The sequence below is a fragment of the Vicugna pacos genome, chromosome 10, assembly GCF_048564905.1.
Source record: "Vicugna pacos chromosome 10, VicPac4, whole genome shotgun sequence".
NCBI lineage: Eukaryota > Metazoa > Chordata > Mammalia > Artiodactyla > Camelidae > Vicugna > Vicugna pacos.
Window position 1 is genome coordinate 70,332,211 of NC_132996.1, and position 19,958 is coordinate 70,352,168.

A 19,958-nucleotide genomic window follows, 5' to 3' on the forward strand; every position below is an offset into this window, starting at 1 on the left:
GGGGTTCTAATCCTAGCTCCCCCTTTACCAGCTTGGAGACCTCTCTGGGTCTCAGCGACCCTAAGAGAGAAATGAGGAGGATGATCTTGTCACAAAGAAAGTGTTTTTTGCTGCCCATGGCTGAGGCTTCTGGGAGCCTTCAGTCTTAAGGTGGAGTCAAAGGAAGCTCAAGCCAGGAGGCTGTGTCCAGGTGAGGTGGGCTCCCAGTGCAGCCCTCCCTGCTCTGATCCCATGGTCCCATGGCCTCAGCTTCTGGGAACAGAGGCTCCAGTGAGGACCCAAGTCTGGGCCCCAGCAAACTGAAAGGCTGACCTGGGTAGGGAGGCTGGGGAGGGGTAGGGTAGGCTGACTCTCCAGGATGAGGCCTTGTGGAAAGTGAAGGACAGAGCTCTTCACAAGACCTCCGAGGCCCAGGCCCCAATCCTGGCCCTGTCCTCTGGCCTGTCGCATGACCCTGGGCACCTCCTGGCCTCTCTTTGCCCTTCAGCATCTCCATCAAACTATAAACGTGGGCTGGGCTGCCCTGTGATGCCAGGCAGGTGGGCAATCAGGTAGGCTGCAGGTGGTGTTTATTTTCATGGATTTACACTCTGGAAAAGCCTTTGGACCCTCCTCCCACTCCCAGGGCTGGTCCCCCAGCACGAAAAGGAAGAAACACTGAGGGGCAGACAAAGATGCAGGATGTGGGGCTGGGGGCCCAGCCTTCCACATGCGGCCACTTGGGCCCCTCAAGTGTGTGAATAAATAGTCCAGGTCCAGCCACAGTTGAGGCCTCACTCTTCGCTGTCCAACTTGAGGCTGATGCTTCGGGCCTTGCCCCGAGCCAGGGTGGTGGGCGGCGTCCCTGGGCCCTCCCGCTCCGCCTGGCTGGGGCCCCTTGAGCGAAGCAGCTGGCTCTGTTTTCGGAGGAAGTCCACAGGGGCAGCCCCGCCATAGCTGCTCTTGGCCAGGGTGGCCCTCGATGATCCCGCGGGGGCATGAGGGTGGGAGCTTGCCTCCAGCTGGCCCAGGTGGGCCACATAGCCATCTGACAGGAACTGTGGGCAGAGGTGGTCCAGGATGAAGGGATGGCTGGTCTCAGGCCCATAAGCTGCCCTCACCTGTCCTACCCAGGCTCCTGGGAGTGCTGGCTGTATTGCAGAGCTGGCATAGTCTGCCTGGCCCCAGGCTGGGAGCCAGGGCACCCTGGCTTTACTTCTAGCTCTGCCCCTCTCTGGGCCTCATCTTGAGTTTCCTCATCTGTGAAATGGGATCTTGAGGGGAAATAACAGCAGCTAACGTTTAGCAAGCACTTGCTTTCTTGATGTGCAGCAAATCACGTGATCTTCAGGATAGCTGTTGAAGTCTGTGCCATTTTATCATTTCCATTTCACAGACAGGAAATTAAGGTTCAGAAAGGTCAAGGCCTATGCCTAGGGCCATGCCAGAGTGGAACCAGCACTCAAGGTCTTGAGCACACTCCAACTTAAGTTGACAATCCTGGCCTGCAGGGCAGCTCCAAGCTCTTGTGACCTCTATCCTGGGAGGAGCCCAGGTTCCCCCAAGCCCGCCAGCCTTCGCACAGCCAGCCCCCTCAGGTGCTTGTTAACACACAGGTGGTCCTTATGGCCTAGACCCAGGCTCCCACTCCCTGGCTGCCTTGCAGTGCCCACCTTCACTTTGTCCTCACCTGGCACTGAGCCTGCAGTTTCCGCACGGCGCGGCCCACAATGTAGGTCTGGCTTGGGGGCAGGCCCAGTGCTGCGTATACCGCCACGTCTTTGGGGGACCCGTAGCCGGCCACGATGTTCAGTTCCACCTGTGGCCAGAGAGGCCAGTCAGCAGCCCCAGGGGGGTGGGGTCACAAGGCTGGGGGTGGGGGCTGATGGGTGTCTGGGTTCAGATTGTTTCAGATAGGGTTATATAGTCTACCTCACCAGGCCCCAGCTTGAGGAGGGACTGGTTGGACCTCCCTAGTTGGCCCTAAGAATGAGGGGCCCCTAGGTCCACAAGGGAACTATAGGAGCCTTTCCATTCTGTTAGGTGTTTCCATCACCACCGATCTGGGGGTGATGGCATTAGGACCAAATGGACCTCCCTGTCCCACAGCCCAGGGAGGGAACCTCCCCAGCCGCAGCACCTCCTGCACCAGGCTTTGCAGAAACATCGCCTTCTGGCGCAGTGGATCGTGGGTAAGGCCGTCGCAGAAGGAGACAACGCCGTGGGGAAAGTTGTGCTGTGATAGCCAGGCCACCACGCGGTGCTTCTGCATATCGGGCCGACCGGTTACATACACGATCAGGTAGCCAGTGTCCTGCCAGTGCCTGCGGGGTGGGGCGGCCGTCAGCTCCTACCTGCTCAACTCTGTGCACTGGGGGTGGGGGCCAGTCACCACAGTGAGCTGGGAGGCGGCTGCTCCTACCTGACCACGTCCACAGCTCCGGCGCGCACCTTGGGGTCACTGCCCATGATGGAGACGCTGGCGGTGAAGGAGCCGTCGATGCTAAAGACCACGGCCTCAGTGCCACGCGCCACCACAGTCAGGCAGCACTCTGCATATGTGTGGTCGCCCCTAAGGCGCGTGGGCCTCGTGAGTGACATGGGGGTGGGGCCCAGAGGAGCCCCTCCCCGCAGTGGCCCGCCCCACCCCCACACTCACCTGACCACCATGCGCACCGGGTAAACGCCGATGCCCAGTGCACGCTCTTGGGGCACTGGGAAGGTGAGGCGGCCCGAGCTGTTGGTGACCTCAGTGCCAAAGTGGATCCACTTGCCCGAAAGCGGCTGCGTCATGATGTAGACATCCACCTAGCGGGGAGAGGGTCCCCTTGACGCTAAGTGGAGGAGGGCCGAGGCAGGCCTGTCCTAGGGGGTGGATGGGTTTTGGGGCTCAACCTGGTGGGACCAGGAGCTATTCAGGGGACGGGAGGCGGGACCGGGAGCTCCCGCTTGAGGCAAGATTAGTCTGAGGGGGGCCGGTCTACCTGGAGCCAAGCCCACTGTGTCCTGACCTTCTCTCCGGTGAGTGTGACCACGTCCAAGGGCCCGTACATGAAGCGCCCGTTCAGCACCTGGGGGCGGCCCTCGCACACCACCGTATCGCTCGCCCGGTGGTTGGAAGTGACGTTCTGGCAGGAAGAGACAGCGTGAGCCCACAGCAAGATGACAGGGATGCGGGAAGAGCTGTTGGTAGGGACCAGTGCCGAGACAGTAGGGCGTGGCCTGGAGGAGGCGGGGACGCTGCGAGAGGGGCGAGGCCCGAGGGGTGGGCGCTTTTGCTGACCTCTATCTGAGGTCATGAGGGCTTCTGCGTGGACTTCGGTTCTGAAGGGGTAGAGTCATGACAGGGTGGGGTGCAGAGGGTGAGGCAGGGTGAGGGCCAATCCGAGACCTGACTTGGCGGAGGGAGGAGGGGAGACCAGTGGCACCCAGGGGCTGGGCTGAGGAGGTGGGGCCAGGGCCACAGTGGGTGGGATGGCAACCAGGAAAGTCTTGAGGGACGCGGGGATGTGGCCTCGCTCTTGAGGGTGGGAGGGGCAGGGTTCATACTCGGATCTTGACTTGGGTGCGTTTGCGCTGCCACTTCTCCCTGGGGAAGGCCGGGCTGTAGATGGATGGCTCCTCATACTCTGTTAGCTGTGGCCGCTCCTTCTCGATCACCTGTGCAGGATGGGACCCAGCGAGGCCATGTGAAGTGGGGAAGGGTGCCTTGGGACTGCCTCTCCCCCAGCCCACGGGACCCTATCCTTGTCCAGTTCCCTCTCCCACCCAGTATCCCTAGGCCCACCTGGCGCAGGATGAAGGCCACCACATCCGCTGACTCCCAATAGCTGGCGTGGAAGAGGTGGGGCAGCGTGACGGTGGGGAAGGCGGTGAGCGCCTCAGGGCAGTACAGCGAGTAGTCAATCCGCTTGGTCCCCCACCAGCGCTCAAGGACTGTACAGCCACGGTGGGCAGTGAGTCAGGGGTGGCTTCCCACCCCGTGCACACCTGTCTGGCCCCTAGTGCTCTTCCCTCCCTCTTTTCCACCAAGCCTGCTCTTTGCCGCGTCCGGAGTTGGGTGCTGGGGCCCCCTCCTTTCAGAACAAATGCTGGGGGCAGGGGTGTTTCCACTGGGTGTTAGAGGTGGAATGTTTCCCCTCCCTGGGCCAAGTGGCTGGCTGACTTACTCTTAACCACCTCACTGGTGGTGCTGGGGGCAGCTGGCTGGACTGGCGGGTCATTGCCTAGCTCACTGCCCTTCCAGAAGGCACTGCTGGCAGAGGTGGGTGTTGAGGGCACCAACATCTCCAGCTCCTCCAGAAAGAGGCCTGAGTGGGTCTGCAGAGTGTCAGCTGGGGGTGGAGGGGCAACCTCAGTGGCAGACTGGGCCAGGCTGCCCTCCTGTCTTCCGACCCAAGGTTCCAGGACAGCTTGGCCCCTACACCTCCACCACCTTCCCTGCCAGCCCTCCCCAAGCCTGAACTGCCCGCTACCTGGGTGGAAGTGGAGGGGGGCATTCTCTCCTCTTGCCCACTCCAACAGCCAGCCAGAATGCCTGCCATCACCACCCCAGTGCAGGCCCACTTGCCTCATGGGGCCAAATGGGTACTCATTTGCATGCATGAGTACACACCCCACATCAACACATGAACACCAGTGCAGATGGAGCCACAGTGCATCCCTACACACAGACAGAGCCGCACCCCAACTTCCGTGGGGGGCGGTCACTCTCAGGGTCACCCTGCCTCCTCTCTCTAGCCCAGTCATCACCACTGCCCCCCAACTTCTGGGTAGAGAATGTTAGAGGGTCTTGGGGATCCACACTGCCCAAGGGGCCAGGGGAGGGCTTCCTGGTCCTGGGAGTGGTAACATGAGAGGGTACTAACAATGTGGGAACTACCTCATGTCTTCTTGGCTAAGGGGGCCCATCCCCACCCCCACCCCCACAGTTGGTGCCCTCCTTCTTCTCCCCTTTATTTTGTTTGGGGGCGTACCCAGCAGCAGGGATGAGCCATCTCCCAGGGGGAACTTCTGGTAGCGAGGCACAGCCAGTGGGGCAATGGCCTGGAACTTGGGGGCCAGCAAGGGCTCAAGGCGGGAAGCGCAGGGGTCAGCCGCATGGAAGAGGTTGTAGATCTGCTCACAGGCTGGGCGCATCTGGGCCACTGGTACCCACAAGATAAAGGGGGGGGTTCACCTGGGCATTTGGGAGGGGGTGTGGGAAGCAGCACCCTGACATGCTGTGTGATCCTGAACCAGCACTTCCCAGACTGTACTCCCTGGGAGGTTACTGGGGTCCTGGTTAGAGTGAGACAGTTCTCTTGTCTAAAAAGAGATCAGAGCCTTCAATTTGCTGATGTGATTCAGGATGAAGCATTTTCCATGCCTGTTGGACCCTTTCTCATGAAAAGTATCTGTGGGTATGAGTTCCTCTTGGTGCCCTTTGGGAAACTTGGCCTTGGCAGGTCCTTTCTTTCTGGGCCTCAGGTTCCCCCTCTCTAGCCAGCCCACTTAATTTGTATAGTGGGAAATGGCATTAACACCCACATTTCAGGTGAGACAAAAATTGGAGGAGAAGGGGAAAGGGTGGACGAAGGTGTGGGCTCACCCTCCAAGGCAGGCATCACAGTTTTGCGCAGAGCCAGCACCAGGCCCAGCGGAGAGCCAAAGAGGAAGAAGCCGGAGACCTTGAAGTCGAGGCGAGCAGCACTAGTGGGACCATCAGGAGCCTCAGAGGTGGCGGCAGCAGATGGGCAAGAGGCTGTGCTAGCCCGCCTGGGCTCTCCAGAGGAGGTGGTTGGGGCAGCCGTCTGCAGGCTGTGGGGCAGGTGGGGTGTTCAGTGCTGCTGCCTCCACAGCCCAGCACAAGCCCAGTGTGGGGTGATGGGGCAGGAACGTCACCTGTTCTGAGGGCCCTCGGGCTCAGGGCTGGCCATGTCACTTGGGGCGCGCTGTGTGGGCAGGGCCGAGGGTTCTGGGCTGGCCCGGCCCAGCCCCTCCACCCCATCTGCCAGGGGATCCCGCACTGGGCCGACCTCTGGGGAGAGCAGCTCATTGTTCTAGATGGAATAGGGGACAGAAACATCCTTAGGACTGGAGACAATTGATTTCTACTTATGAGAAATTGAGGAAAGAGGCTTGAGGGTTGGGCAGGGACTCAAACCAAGCAGGCCAGTGAGCCCCAGAGGGGATGGAAAGAGGCAGCAGGGGACAGGCGTGAGAGAGGTCATATTCCCAGGGCAGAGACCTAGAGCTGGAGAGACATCCCCTCCTGAGGAGATGGGGTCCAGCCACACTGACCATGCTTCCTCGGCGGCTGCTGCCCCGGCTCCCAGGGCCCGCGCCAGCACTGTGGCAGAGCGCGTCAAAGCCCAGGATTCCTCCGACGCCGTCTCCGATCAGCACCACCTGGGTGAGAGGCCAGTGCCATCAGAGGCAGGCGGACGGTGGGCTCCAGTGGCAAGCTGCCCAAGAACATCCCTAACTCCTGACCTGCCCACAGAAGCCGGCGCCCTCAGACGAGCGCAGGAAAGCGGCGTAGGCCTGGTTGGTGCGGGCGATGACAGTGGCCACAGCGCCCTGGTATCGGGAGGATGAGGTGGCCAGCAGCGGCAGGGCAGCCAGTGGAATGTGGTCCTGGGAGCGAGACAGGCTGTCGCCGTCATGACTGTAGGGGCTCAGGCTGTAGGAGGAGAGGGCATAATGGGTTGTGGGGGGCCTCCAGGCCCGCCACTGCCCATTCTAAGTCCCCTTGGCCTGTTGGCAAGTCCCAGCACTGTGGGGCCTTTGTGGAGAAGTCAGTCAGTATCCAAGAGGCCTTTATGATGGAGCCACTGACTAGAAACTGAGGTCCAAATGGGTGCGTAACTGGCCTAGGTGTCTGGCTTCCTGGCCTCCTCCCCTTCCCCCCATGGGGCCTCTCTGGTCCTAGGAGCCCCCAAGTGGCTGTCCACACTTTGGGACCCTGGGTGTCCCCCACCCTTCCACCCTGACCAGTACTTGGAGACAAGGGCATAGGCAGCGGCACAGATGGGTGGGCAGGGCACCAGGCGCAGCGCCACGTGGCCCAGGGCCTCAGGGAAGTGGATTCGGGTGACAGCCTCGAAGGCCAGGCTCAGCGTCTGCACATCCGCCTGCTTGGAGTTGGTGTCTCCAGGACCCGAGTCTAGGATGTTGCCACTGTGCAGGATGAGGAAGAGGGCGTGGACTGCGCATGTCTCAGCCCCCAGATCCCCTGTTCCATCTGGGCCCTGCGGGGCACAATGGGGTGCCAGGGGTGTCAGAGCAGTGGCCCGGCCGGCTGGTGGGCAGAACTGCGATGTGGGGTGGCCAACCATACTCACTTCTGAGTCCCTGGGTGCTCGGGCCCCATCCCCAATGTCTTTGGTAGCCTCAGTTCCAGGGTCTGTAGGATGGGGAAAGCCAGTGTAGGAGACTGAGGGGTTTGTGGGGATCCCCTCATCTGGAACTTCAGGTACCCCTGCTCTGCTGTCTGCCTGAGCACCCCCCCATCTGCTCCCCATCTTCCTCTGACCTCCTCTCATCTGACTCTCCCAGGTCACTTCACGTTTCTGGGCCTTTGCACATGCTGCTGACAGAGATGCCTTTCCCCACAATGCCTGTTTGCCTGGAAAATTCCTTCTAATCCTGCCCTGTCCAGTATCATAGCCACTAGCCACATGTGCATATTCAAATTGAAATGAATTAAAATACAAAATTCAGTTCCTCAGTCACACTAGCCACATTTCAAGTGCTTGACAGCCACATGTGGCTAGTGGCTAGATCATTTTCATCATCACAGAAAGTTCTTTTGGACAGAGCTGGTCCAATCCTTCAAAATCCAGCTTAGACATCACCTCCCACGTGAAGCCTTCCTGTACTCCAAATTTAACTCCATTCTTCATGCTGTGTCTGAACCTTGACTACACTCCAATCATCAATCATCTACCCATCCATCCATCCATCCACCCATTATCCATGTGTATTTAAGGAGCATCGTTTCTGGATTTACATTCATTTTAGACCCCATTAATTTTCAGAATGAGCTGTTCTCCAAGTCCCCATTGCATACGAGGTGCTGGTGGCTGGCAACCCAATGTGGGATCTTTACCTGGTGCCCCCTCAGCCTCCATGGGGGAGGCAAAGGCGTCAATGAAGTCATTGGAGTTCCACTTGGTCATCTCCTTGGGGAAGACCTCATCACTGTCCGAGAAGCCTTCTGAAGGGACAAGGGGCTGTGTTATGGGGTGGTTGGAGCTTCTTAGGGACCCCCACACCCTAAAGGACTGTGATGCTGACCATGGGCATCAAAGAACTCCTCTTCAGAGCTGTTCTCAGAGTCTCGGGCAATGTTCTGCATGCGCCACTCGGACAAACTCTGGGGAGACACGCCCCCTGCAGGGCCACATCGGTCTTAGCCTGGGAGTCCAGCTTGAGGGTCACTCCCTCCCATCCCTGTGCCCCAACCATACCTCCATGCTGGGATGAGTAGGAGGAACGGGAGGATGAGGACCACTGCTTGCTGAAGCTGGCATCTGGTGAGGCATCAGGGCCTGGGGGGGCCTCAGGCCCATCGGGGGTGCCAGCATGGCTGGCCCCAGCCCGGGCCTCACTGCTTGGCTTCCCTGGGGGCTGGGCCTCAGGTCCCTCACTGCTTGTGTTGCACTTGGCCATGCGCTGTGCCAGCATGCGGGCGGTCTCATCCTCCAGTGCCCGGATGTCAGCCATGCTCAGCTCTGTCCATTCATCCTGCCAGCACCAGGCCTGGCGGTGGGCCCGCAGCATCACCCGACGCAGACCTGTAGGTGCCCAGGCATCAAAACCACCCTCACCCCCAATCCTGAGTTTTCCTGACGCTGCAGCCACATGCCCAGCCCTTGAGTTCGGGTAATGGCTCCCCTGGGCACACCACCCACCCAGAGCAAAGTAGGGCAGGGCAAATGCGGTCCAGGAGATGGGAGTGGAAACTGGGGCATGTGTCTTCTTGCCCCACCTCCCTCCCTGCCCACTGCCTCTTTTATCCCTCTGGACATGCCAACTCTGAGCACTGAGCCCACCTAGCACCCCGGGAAGCTGGGACAAATGTGTGTTCTTGATCTCTTTCAGCTGGCTTCCTGCTGACTTCTTCAGAGACGTTAACAATTAAGGCGTTAACAGTTAATGAAATTGTTGATGGTTAATGAAGGTGTTAAAAGTTAATGGAAGTGTTGGCACTTAACAAAGGTTGTAGCAAAACATGATACCCATTCTGGGATATTTTCATCTTAAGCAGAGAAATAAAGTTAGAAATTCAATATCTAGGAATTAAAGTAATAACGATTGAATTATAATTATAAACTTTTGGAAGGAAATATATCAGAATCTCAATAGCGGTTATACATGGGTGAATTTCATTTTGTTATTTCTGCTTCTTGGTATTTTTCCAAATGTAAGACAAGGAGTCTGTATCACTCCCTAAGCTAATTTCTTCATCTGTAAAATGGGAATACTAGTCCTTACCTTGAGGGGTGTTGTGGGTGTTAAAGTAGATTTTGCATGAAAAGTGATTAGCAGAGGATTTGCCATGTTGTAATCAATATTAGCTTTTAACATCTGGCTCAACCTCTTCCTCATTTACAGAAGGGAAAATTAAGGTGCAGAGATGGGAAGTGTCTCACTAGAGGTTCTGTGAGTCTGTGGTGGAGTCGAACCCAGGTCCCTGGATACCCCCATCCTTCTACCTGCAGGTAGCCCACCCTCAGACCTCGGATAAGCTGTTGGGTTAGTTTTAGGGGGTGTGAAACAGGGCCTTCTGATAACAGGGCCAGAGGATGGGGCTTGGAGCTAGGAGTGGGAGGGACTCCCGAGAGAATGACAGAGTCACAGCTTTGGCCTACTCTCCTTAGCATGCCCGTTAGAGCTAGTGACCCTCCTGAGGGTCTCTAAGCCTCACTTGACCCACAGAATACTGGAGAGGCTTAGAATCTTAATGGATGAGAAGCAGCATCTCTGAATTTCAGAGATCATATCTCCAGCTTCTTGTTCTCCTGACTCTTACCCATACCTCAAGGCTAGGCTCCCCCAACCCCTGGCTAAGCAGCACTGCTCCCCTGTGCCTCAGCGCTCACCACATCAAATGGAAGCAATGGCTTTATGTTTCTGTGTCCCCAGTGGACTGGGAGCATCCCTGGCTCAAACAAGGGCCCGGTGCATGCTAGGTAAATGGAATCTCCTGTGGCTGGGTGCTCACCAACATCGTGGATGAACTGTTCAATCTTGGCCTGCATGCCCCAGTAGCGGAACTCAACCTTGCACAGCTTATAGGCGCACATGAGGGGCCCCGTCTGGGCTGCTGTGCGTGCCCAGTCGTCAGTCAGCGGTCCTCGGCCCGTCTTGGCCGAGCGGTACAGCCGGGGGTCCTCTTCTGCTTTGTACTCGCCTGGGGCCACTGCATCCCGCACAATGTCGATAGTATCTGAGGGGGTTCCAGCAGTACTGAGCAATACCAGCCCCCTCCAGCCCCTGCCACCCCCTCCCCACTTAGGGATTGGGAGGGCAGATTTTCATGCATAGGAACCGAGGCCCAGGAGAGCCTGAGACTTGTCAGAGGCTGCCTGTCAAGGGGGCAGGTGGCCTGAGAGGGGCTCCAGGTCCCCCCACTGGCTCTAGGCCTCACCGAGGATGCGCTGTCTCCTCTCAGCCCCACTCAGGTTGAAGACATTCGGCTGCTGCCCCCCATCAGGCAGGTAATAGGTCTCTATTTCAATGGAGAATTTCTCCACAAAGGGGCAGGTGTACCTAGGCAGAGGGCAGGGGCGAGGGTTATTACTGTGCCCACCAGGGCTGTTCCCCTCATGGCCCTAGGCCTGCCCCACCTACTCACCGGGTTCGGGTGTAGGGATAAGCATTCCAGGATTCCTCCTCCACCTGCAGGGCAGCCTTGGGCAGCAGCGCCCGGAACCAGCCTGGGATGTGGGAGCCCACGTGGTACACCTTGTGCGTGTATTGCCCACTGCCGCCGGGCCCATCTGTGTAGGGCCGGTTGGCCAAGATCTCCACGCCACTGCCCTCGCCACTTGACTCCTCTCGGCTCTTTTTCTGCAGTCCAGGGCAGAACAAAATGAGCAGCTCAGCTCCAGCTCAGCTCTCGGGATGGGATCCCCAGCTAGGCCTGGCCCCCTGTGCAGCTCTGAGGCCCTAGTCCCAGCCTTTCTAACTCTTGGAAACCCTACCCTGGTCCCTGGTAGCTCCTGGGGTCAGGAGTCCAGTCCCCTAAGGGGTTCTGCAAGCCAGTATTTATTCAGTCATTCAAGTAATTGTCATCTGCTCTATTCTGGGCATTATCTGGGATTATATTAATTGGGATCTGTTAATGTACAGAACAAAGACCCCTGCCTGCCCTTGTGGAACTTACATTCTAGTGGAGGGAGACAGATAACAGAAAAAAAAGGAAATTATGTGGTATGTTAGAAGGTGGTAAGTGCTATGGTAAAAAGAAAGCACACAACAGTGTAAGAGGGATAGAGTTGGGGGTTGCAGTTTCCATAGGATGGTCAGGGAAGCCCTCATTGAGAAGATAACATGACCTTGATTTGAATATGTCTTAGGAAGAGGGAGAGTGCTGAGCAGATGTGAGGTGGGGGAAGTATTCAAGGCAGAGGGGAAGCCAGTGTAAGCTCCTGAGACGGGAACATGCTGCATGTGTTCCTAGCAAGGGGGCCCAGGGTGGGTGGGCTGGAAGAATCAAGGAGAGTAAAGGGGGTCCCCACCTTTCTAGGACCCCAAAACCAATGCCTGCCCCATCCCTCATAGTTAGCACTCAAATCCTGCCCTTATGTGGCTCTGGAGCTTGAATTTGGCCCACTCAACCCCCCTAAGACCAGATCCCAGCCCTCTTGCCTGCTCAGACTCTGGCCCCCATGTCTGGGGAGCACATCTAGAATAGGTCTCTCCTCTCTGCTCCTGAGAGCCTGCACTGCTCATCCTCACAGCCCAAGCCCAGACCTATACCCCCTTCCTCTTAGCCCAGACCTCACCCTCCGGGGTCTGCCTGCCCCTCTCCATCACAGTTTTGGGGCCTGATCCTCATCCCATGTCCCTGACTGCCTGAGATTGCCGGGATCCTTCACGATCTGGGATCCCCCTCCCAGTCCTTCCCTCCCACCTGGGACCCCTCCTCACTTTCTGCCTCCCACTCCTGCCTCCTTGTGCACGCCTTTCCTTACCCTCAAAGGATTACAGATTCTGAGGAGGATTAAAGGAGATCAGCTGTGGGCTGAGCGTACAGCAGGAGCTGGGCTCTTAGAGGGTGGGGAGGTACCACTAGGCCCTTCTGCCGCTTTTCCCACAACCCTTCACCGCCACCACCCCCACTCCTACATCCAACTGGGGAACCTCTCTCTCCTCCTCCAGCCTCTGAGCCCATCCAAGCCCCAGAGCTGGACTGGAGCGGGGATAAGCTGGGCCCGGCCCCCCTTGTCCCAGGTGTAGCCTGCGAGCTCCTGCGGTTATCCTATCATGAAGCATGGCCTTCCCCTTGGTCTCCCTTTTCTCACTGGCCTCACCTGGATCATGTAGAGCTGAGCCACCTGGTACTCGTCGAGGCTCATGGGCAGCAGAATGTGGTACTCCTTGATGAGCATCCTGAAGACGCTCCGCCGGCGGCGCGCGGCCTCGGCTCCGCCTGGCGCAGGGCACCGCGCGGCTGTCAGTGCGGGGCGGCGGCGCGCGGCCCCGAGCCCTGGCCGCCGGCCGAGGGGCTCGGACCGCGGGACCCCATGCCCGGCCCCTCCACCGGGGAGGCGGAGGCCAGCCCAGCGGTGCAGCCAACGCCGCGGGGGGCCGGGAGCCGCTGCGAGGCTGAGCGCTGACCTCTTTTCCACGCAGCCCCCGCCCCCCGCCCGCCCATCGCCATGGCAACCGAGCGCTGACGCGAGCCCCCCGGAGCGGCGGGCGCTGGCCGGCGGGCTAGCTGGCCAACCTGGCCTCTACGGCCGCCGCAGTCCCCTAAGCCCCCTCAGAACAGCATCTCTTGGGGGCCCGCCCTCAGCAGCCCCCAGGCCCCTCCTTCCGGGCCGGCCTTCCACAACGGGCCCCTCGGGGCCCGCCCCCTGCATCCCTTTCCCCAAGTTGATGTGGTCCGTTGTCCCCCACTCATGGACGTCTACTTAGAACCTTGTCCCCCAGGATGTCTCTCCGCAGAGCCCGGTGCGCCCCTCCTGTCAGCGTACTGTCAATGTTCCCCACCTCCCGCACCCAAACCCACCTTCTAGGAGCGGATAACTAACACCTCCGCCCCCTAGACCTGCCTTCCCCACCCAGGCCGGTAGCCCAGCCCTCAACTTTCGCCTTCCCAGCATCCTCCCTGGACGCTCGGCACTCGTCTATGCAGCCACCCCATCATCCTTCCTGGGGGCTGACCCCTCTTCAGGGTGAGGCAAAAGTATCCCACGAAGCCCCTGTCCTAAGAGACCCACTCCGACCACTTGCTCCTCAGTTTCGCTCCAGCCTCCACCCCCACCTCGTACCCAGCGAGCAGTCTAGCGGCCCCGCTGTCCCCACTTCCCTCTGCTCCCCGGAGCCCCGGTCCCCCGCCGTGCTCTTGGCCCGCCCGATAACGTCCCGGCTCACCTCTAGTTTACAGCGGAGGCCCCTCACCCGGTACGGACAGGGGCGGACCGGCTGTGGGTCGGGGCCCGGAGCGCCCCCAGCCCCAGCCTTGGCTTCCAGCAGTAGCCGGACCCTCTAGAGAAGCAGCGCGGGCCCATGGCCCCGACCTTCCTCCCGGTCTGCCCGCCGGCTCCCCTGCCCTCCCTCCCCACCGCCCGCCGCGTCACTGCAGCCGCCCCGCCCCCTTCCTGGGCCCGGCTAGCCCTCCCCACCCCTGCGGGGTCCGGGCAGCCCCGCCCGCGGCGGAGGGTGGCCCGTCTTCCTTCCCCAAGGCGACGGGGAAGAGGCCGTTCTCCAAATACTGGCGCTTTTTACTCCTGCTGTTCTTTGGGATTCCCAAAGCACTCTTGGTTCCTATCTGCACCGTGGCTCAGACCCTGTGTACTATGGAAATATGACAGAGTCCCATTCCCAACCTCCCTGGCCTTTGTAACCTGGGACCCAGGGTGGGGGAAATGTCTCCCCGTCCAAAATCTGGCCAGAAGCTGGTCTCTGACCTGCCTCTACCTAGCTGGTTCCAGGGCCCCACACCTCTAGGGTCATTCAGCTACACACCCAAGCAGAAGAGGGCTGCAGTCACCAAATCCTTGGGCTAGTCCCAGAATAGGGATCCATGGCTTTTCCCACCTATACCTTCCGGGTCTACAAGTTTGGCCAACAGCCAGCCACCAGATCCCAGGCAAAGGCTGAGACAGCTGAGGGCTGGGCTCCTGGGACCACACCCAGTTGGCTAGAAGGCACTGGGACAGTGTATGGCAGCACTGAGCTGGGTCACCCACGTCAGAGGCTAGTACTCTCTCCTTGACTTTCTCAGGTCCTAAGGGGAAGGAAACAGCAGTGCTCCCTTTCCTCAGGATGCAGAGATGGGGTGTTTTCAGAGCCTCCAGGGCTCATTCGAGTTTAGGATGTTAGGGCATTAAGGCATGTGAGGGTGTGGCTTAAATGAACTGGCATTTCCACTCTGCAAGGCATCATGGCTAATCTAGAGGAAGAACCCTCTGGGTTTAGGCTGGAGACAGTGCCATCCAGCTGTAGAGGCAGCCAAGGCCCTGCACTGCCCCCTGGTGGCATCATGTGAAGGAGGGCAGGGTTCTCAGCTAATGGAGCTCAACCCTCTGCACTACCTACAGCTGGAAGGTTGAAGGCCAGAGAAGGACAGAGTACCACTCAAGGTCAATGGACAGTGGAAGAAAGGCAAAGGCGGGCTCAGCTGGTCTCTGTCCCACCCACTGCACCACCCCTTACCCCCTTCCAGAGCCTCCTCTTTCCCTTTTTTCTTCCTGACCCATCCAGGCTTAGCAGAAGCACCAGACTCAGAAAGACTATGAGCTGAGAGAACAATTCCAAATTATCTTTTATTTATACAAAAATGGCATTTTAGCAAAAGACATTGAGAAAAGAGTCGCTATGGCCCAGGAGATGAGGCAGGGAGGCAACAGGCCTTCTGAGGCCCTGCTGGGGTAAAAGGGGTCTGGGGAAAGTGGTGAGAAGTCCTGGGTAAGTGCTGAGTGGTGGGGGCCGCAGAAAGGAGAAAGCTCCAGTTGGATCAACACTGTTGGCAGGTCATGGATGGGACTCACAGTGACCTCGCTGTTAACTCTTTCAGGGGTTTCAGTTAGTGCTGCCGACTGGAGTGAGAGCCGCCTACTGGTTCCTGGAGGGCACCCACCAGAGGACACAAGTCAGGAAGCCCAGGATGGGAAGTGCAACTCGGGGTGAAGGCCAGGGAGAAGCAGGTGCTCTGCAGTGGCCAGGAAAGGTCCAGATGCTGAGGTGGAGTCTAGTCCTGTTACGTGCGAGCGTTCCGCTCTGTTTCTGCCAGGCACTCTCTGACTAGGGCCCGGGCATGGATGATGCCTGGAGTGGGAATGGGGAAGTAACATACAGGATCTCAGCGACCCTCCACAGTCCCACCCCCATCCTCCAGAGGAAGACCCCTCCCTCTATCTCCTTTCCTTTCAGTAAAAGGGACTATAATCTAATGAAGGGCTGGATGAGATAAGAAGTTTGGATAATCTTCAAAACTTCTCTGTTTAAATATAAATTCCCTGGCCCTTCCCTGGAAATTGACTCAATTTCAATTCAATTCAAAACGCCTCTCTGGATAGTGATACTGGCCCTAGTCTAGGCTTGGCTCAGATGGCCTCCAGATGTCTTCCCTTCCCTAGTGAAGGACTGTCCAGTGTTAGTCTTCTGGGCAGGGGTGGTGGGCCTGGTCTCACTTACCTCTCTTCAGGCGCTCCATGGCGCTCTTGCTGCCAGCATAGGTGGGTCGGATCTCTTTGCCCATCTCCTCTATGACCGACAGCAGGTCCGTGTAAGTGCTCTGGGAACCCTGGGCGCCAGGTGGTTTCATTGCCTATGTCAAAAGAGAATAGGGCAGTGATCTTAGTCCAAGAGGGGGCCTCCAGTGCCCATCAATAGGCAATCCTTCAGCTCCACTCACCTGTACGTAGCCCATGGAGGGCGGTCCAAAGTCATTAAACAGTGGTCTGAAAGGGGCAGCGGCTCCCGGCACCGAGCCCGATGGCGATGGGACACTTCCGGCTGCAACATGCAAGAGTAAGAGGTCAGCGAGGGGCAGGGACGCCTCGTCCCGGCGTTCAAGCCCGCGACCGGATTCACACCATTCCCTGCAAAGGAATGCTTCAGTCAGGCTGCTTAACTTCAAGACAAACCCCTCCCCCTGAGCATCACCAACAAGCCCTTACGTGGCCACGCCCACTTCACAGGCCAGCAAACTGAGGCTCAGGGAGGGTAAGCAGCAGGCCCAGTGTTGCAGAACTCAGGCCGTCTTCTCGAGATAGCGACCGCCCGGGCAGGAGAGCAGGGGTGGATCCTCACCTGTAGGGACCGGGGTGCCGGGCCCAGGGGTGCTGGAGCCAGGGGTGCTGCTGGGGGCGGGGGCGATGGGTTTGTAGGACATCCCCAACTCTTGGGTGCGGCAGACGCCGGCCGGCCGCTCCTCCCGGGTTGGCTGCCTGGCCGCTCAGCCGCGCTCTGATTGGCAAGCCGGCAGCACGCCCCTGGTAAATAGAGCTCAGGCCGGAAGGACGGGCGGGTAGGAACGCTCCCTCACTCCCGATTGGCGCGCGAAGATGTCACTCGGGCCTTCTCATTGGCAGAGGCTTGCCCCAATAGGCCGCAACCACTGCTGATTGGCCCCCGCCTTCCGGACCTCGCACCTGTCTGCTCCGGATTGGGCGACGGCCGACGCCCTCCGCAATTGGCGAGTTCGCGGCCCGGACAGGCGCGCTCTCAATTCGATTAGTCCCAAAGCCCGAGAGGCGGGGCCTCGGAAACCCGGACCTGGGTCTGGTCCGTCGTGGTTCGCGCAGAGCGGGTGTTTCCCGGGCTCGGGTGCCAACCTCACACCTCACTCGCTTTGTACGTCAGCTTCACGCTGCCCGTCCCATCCAGCTGGGGCTGCTGTCGCCGTCGCTGTCGCTGCCTCCGCGCGCGCACGCCTTTCCGCCGCTCTGGGTGCCGGAGGACGCAGGGCTTTGACGTTCCGAGCCCTGCGCCCCACCCCGTGCGCTTTTACGTCACCTTTCACCGGTTCAGCAACCTGTCCGCGATCCACGCATGCGCCCTCTTCAGGGCTCATTTGTTCCCATGGCAACGGGTCCCTCATCAACGCTACAGACGCGCCTGCTCCTCCCAATTGCCTGGACGTCGGGTCTAGGCTAGTGTAAGGTTCAAGGGCGACCTCAAAGACTCTTCAACCTGCCCCCCAACCTCCAAGGCTCCAGGCCTGTGCCTCATAAGGACAATAGCAGGAACAGCTAACCTTGAATACTTGCTGCATGCCAGGCCCTGTACCACGGACCATCCTGGACATGGGCCATGCACCATCTGATTTCAATTTCACACCCCCACCCACGCTAGCGATTTGCACTTGGGCAAGTTACCTCGATGATATGCCTCAGCTTCCCCATCTGTAAAATGGGGACACTAATAATTATAAGGTTCTTGTGTGGATTAAATGAATATTCATAGACTGCTTATTGTTTCATTCTGCTTTTTCCCATCCATTTCTCCACCCAGACCTCTCCCCTCAAATCTTATTCCTCACAACCCAAGATCTTGGACTGTCCTCCAAACACTAACCCTGCCTGCCAGGCTACTTCTCCCCAAAACTCTGGCCTTGTGTACCCTTGATGCCCCCAGGTCTATAGGTTTTCCTCACTCCCAGGACATTTATTCATTCACTCATCCAACAAACATTTTCTGACTCCATCCTCCATCTCAGGCCTTGTTCTGGACACTGATACTAAAGTGAACTGGCCATAGCTTCTGTCCTCAAGGAGCTCCTAGTCTCAAGGAGAGACAGACAGAGAAGCAAAGGCACACAATACAGTAAGACAATGTGGAAACTGGGACAAGATGCATTGGAACTTAGAGGAAGGGGTCTGTCTCGTGACATCCAGAAGTCTTCCCAGAGACGGGGGCATTCAATAGGTGAATGGATAAGTAAACCATGAAATGGCTATACAATGGACTATTCAGCAGTAAAAGGAAATAGTCTTAGGAGCCTCAAAAAGACACAGGCAGGCATATTGCTGAGTGAAAGAAGCCAGTCTGAAAAATCCACATACTGTATGATTCCAATTGTATGACATTCTGGTAAAAGCAAACTTATACAGAGGGTAAACAAGTTACTGGTTGCCAAAGTGAGGTTGAGGGGTAAAGCATAGGGAATTTTTTTAGAGCAGTAAGATGATTCTGTGTGACTGTAATGGTAAATACAAGACATTAAGCATTTGTCAAAGAGGAAACTTTAATGTATGCATACTTTAAAAATTATTTAGGAGATCAAGGGATCCCAGGATGGAATGCAGAATATAACAGAAAAATTCAGCTGTATCACAAATGTATAAAGCAGCCTCACTAAAGGGAGGAGGGGAATAAGGTGCTAAGCTGGAAATGAGTGGAGTCTGAAAGAACAAAGACAAAAATGTAAATGTAGAATGGGTGATTTCTCTCTTGGAATAAGTTACAGGTAAGCAAGGGGAGGAGGCTAGAATGATCTATGTGGTCATGGATTGGAGTTGGAAATATCAGCATGAATTCATGTTTAGCTTAATATAAATACAGTTGGTTACATACAAAAATATTTTAAAATTTACAGGTTAGTGTACATATATATGTCTCCTCACTCTGTCAACTGAGAGGGCCTAGAGGCAACCCAGCACTCAGTTCTTGGTTTCTGATACCATTCCCAATAAAAGGAACCAGAGTGTTTTGGAGAAATGGCTGATGCTAGGACTGGGGCAGGAAATATACAAGATGATTCTGGAGTATCTAGTCGTGTCAGAAAGTAAGAAAATGCTAAAACAAAACAAAACAAAACAAAGCAAAAAACCCCAAACTCCAAACCCCATAATGATGGGAGTATGTCAAAGGGACACAGGAACCAACTGAAAGAGTGTCCAGTGGCCAAAGGTGGAGCAATTTGAGGAAAAAAATAAATAAAATAGTATTGGATTATAACTTGTATCAAATAAATATTTGTGAGTCCATATTGATATAAATAAATGATTGAAAAAATAAATAAATGGAGAAGAGACAAATCTCCTGGACAGGAGAATTTCAAGTAATTTATGTAGAAACTCTGCCCTTAATGAGGAGGTTTATTAACCCTCCATCCCTTAAGTGCAGGCTGTACATGGCGACTTCCTTCCAAGAGTACAGTACATAACAGGGGAAAGAGTGGTTTTACAGTACGGAAACCTGACAAACACTATCTTAAGCAAGGTGATCAAGGTCAAAATTAATGGTGATTACATGTTGATATTGTGCACTCTTGACATGTTGGGAGGAGAACCGCACTTTACCTCTATAGTCTTCCTCCCCCACACCCATAACCCCAGACTAATCGTGAGAAAAACATCAGACAAATCCCAATTTAGGGACCAGTCCTCAAAACTGTCAAGATTAAAAAAAAAATAAAAAAGGAAATCTGTAAAACCATCACGACCAAGAAAACCCTAAGGAGACATGATACCTAATGTAATGTGATGTCCCTGATGGCATTCCGGAAGAGAGTAAGGACAATCGGGAAAAGAGATGACATCTGCATAAAATGTGGACTTTGGTCAATAATAATGTCTGTATTAGTTCATTAACAGTGACAAATGTACCATTCTAATGCAATATGTGAATAGAGTGTTATGGTTAATTTATGTGTCAATTCGACTGGGTCACAGGGTGCCCAGACCTTTGAGCAAACATTATCCTGGGTATGTCTGTGAGGGTGTAGCTGGACAAAATTAATACCCATTGAATCTGTGTAAAGCAGATGGCTCTTCCCAGTGTGGGTTGAAGACCTGAAAGGGACAAAAGGTTGA

At 56.7% G+C, this 19,958-nt stretch overlaps 2 protein-coding genes across 2 annotated transcripts; both read right to left on the minus strand.

Annotated features, from left to right (window-relative positions):
- Positions 1-552: 552 nt before the first annotated feature.
- On the minus strand, positions 553-13,745 carry PITPNM1 (phosphatidylinositol transfer protein membrane associated 1). The gene is made up of 24 exons (XM_072970419.1): positions 13,570-13,745; positions 12,504-12,622; positions 10,823-11,037; positions 10,616-10,737; positions 10,190-10,414; positions 8,433-8,759; positions 8,260-8,355; positions 8,072-8,179; positions 7,305-7,366; positions 6,961-7,211; positions 6,454-6,643; positions 6,262-6,369; positions 5,863-6,020; positions 5,570-5,778; positions 4,956-5,126; positions 4,149-4,313; positions 3,767-3,915; positions 3,529-3,639; positions 2,991-3,107; positions 2,639-2,787; positions 2,402-2,551; positions 2,120-2,303; positions 1,670-1,798; positions 553-1,037 (listed from the first exon to the last, which is right to left on the minus strand). The coding sequence occupies exons 2-24, from the start codon at positions 12,579-12,581 to the stop codon at positions 774-776; spliced, it is 3,738 nt and encodes a 1,245-aa protein (XP_072826520.1). The 5' UTR covers positions 12,582-12,622; positions 13,570-13,745; the 3' UTR covers positions 553-773.
- Positions 13,746-14,938: 1,193 nt separating this feature from the next.
- CDK2AP2 (cyclin dependent kinase 2 associated protein 2) lies at positions 14,939-17,146 on the minus strand. Its single transcript, XM_006210706.3, has 4 exons — positions 16,453-17,146; positions 16,055-16,155; positions 15,835-15,967; positions 14,939-15,465 (listed from the first exon to the last, which is right to left on the minus strand). The coding sequence occupies exons 1-4, from the start codon at positions 16,532-16,534 to the stop codon at positions 15,398-15,400; spliced, it is 384 nt and encodes a 127-aa protein (XP_006210768.1). The 5' UTR covers positions 16,535-17,146; the 3' UTR covers positions 14,939-15,397.
- Positions 17,147-19,958: the final 2,812 nt, after the last annotated feature.

Excerpts from the sequence above, each read along its gene's own strand:
- PITPNM1 (XM_072970419.1), bottom strand. The coding sequence starts at position 12,581 with ATGCTCATCAAGGAGTACCACATTCTGCTGCCCATGAGCCTCGACGAG. Across the intron at positions 7,212-7,304 it reads GAGCACCCAGGGACTCAGAA|GGCCCAGATGGAACAGGGGA; the intron begins GTGAGTATGGTT and ends TGTGCCCCGCAG. Across the intron at positions 2,304-2,401 it reads GGAGCTGTGGACGTGGTCAG|GCACTGGCAGGACACTGGCT; the intron begins GTAGGAGCAGCC and ends CCCACCCCGCAG.
- CDK2AP2 (XM_006210706.3), bottom strand. The coding sequence starts at position 16,534 with ATGTCCTACAAACCCATCGCCCCCGCCCCCAGCAGCACCCCTGGCTCC. Across the intron at positions 15,968-16,054 it reads CCTCCATGGGCTACGTACAG|GCAATGAAACCACCTGGCGC; the intron begins GTGAGTGGAGCT and ends CTTTTGACATAG. Across the intron at positions 15,466-15,834 it reads CATGGAGCGCCTGAAGAGAG|GCATCATCCATGCCCGGGCC; the intron begins GTAAGTGAGACC and ends TTCCCACTCCAG.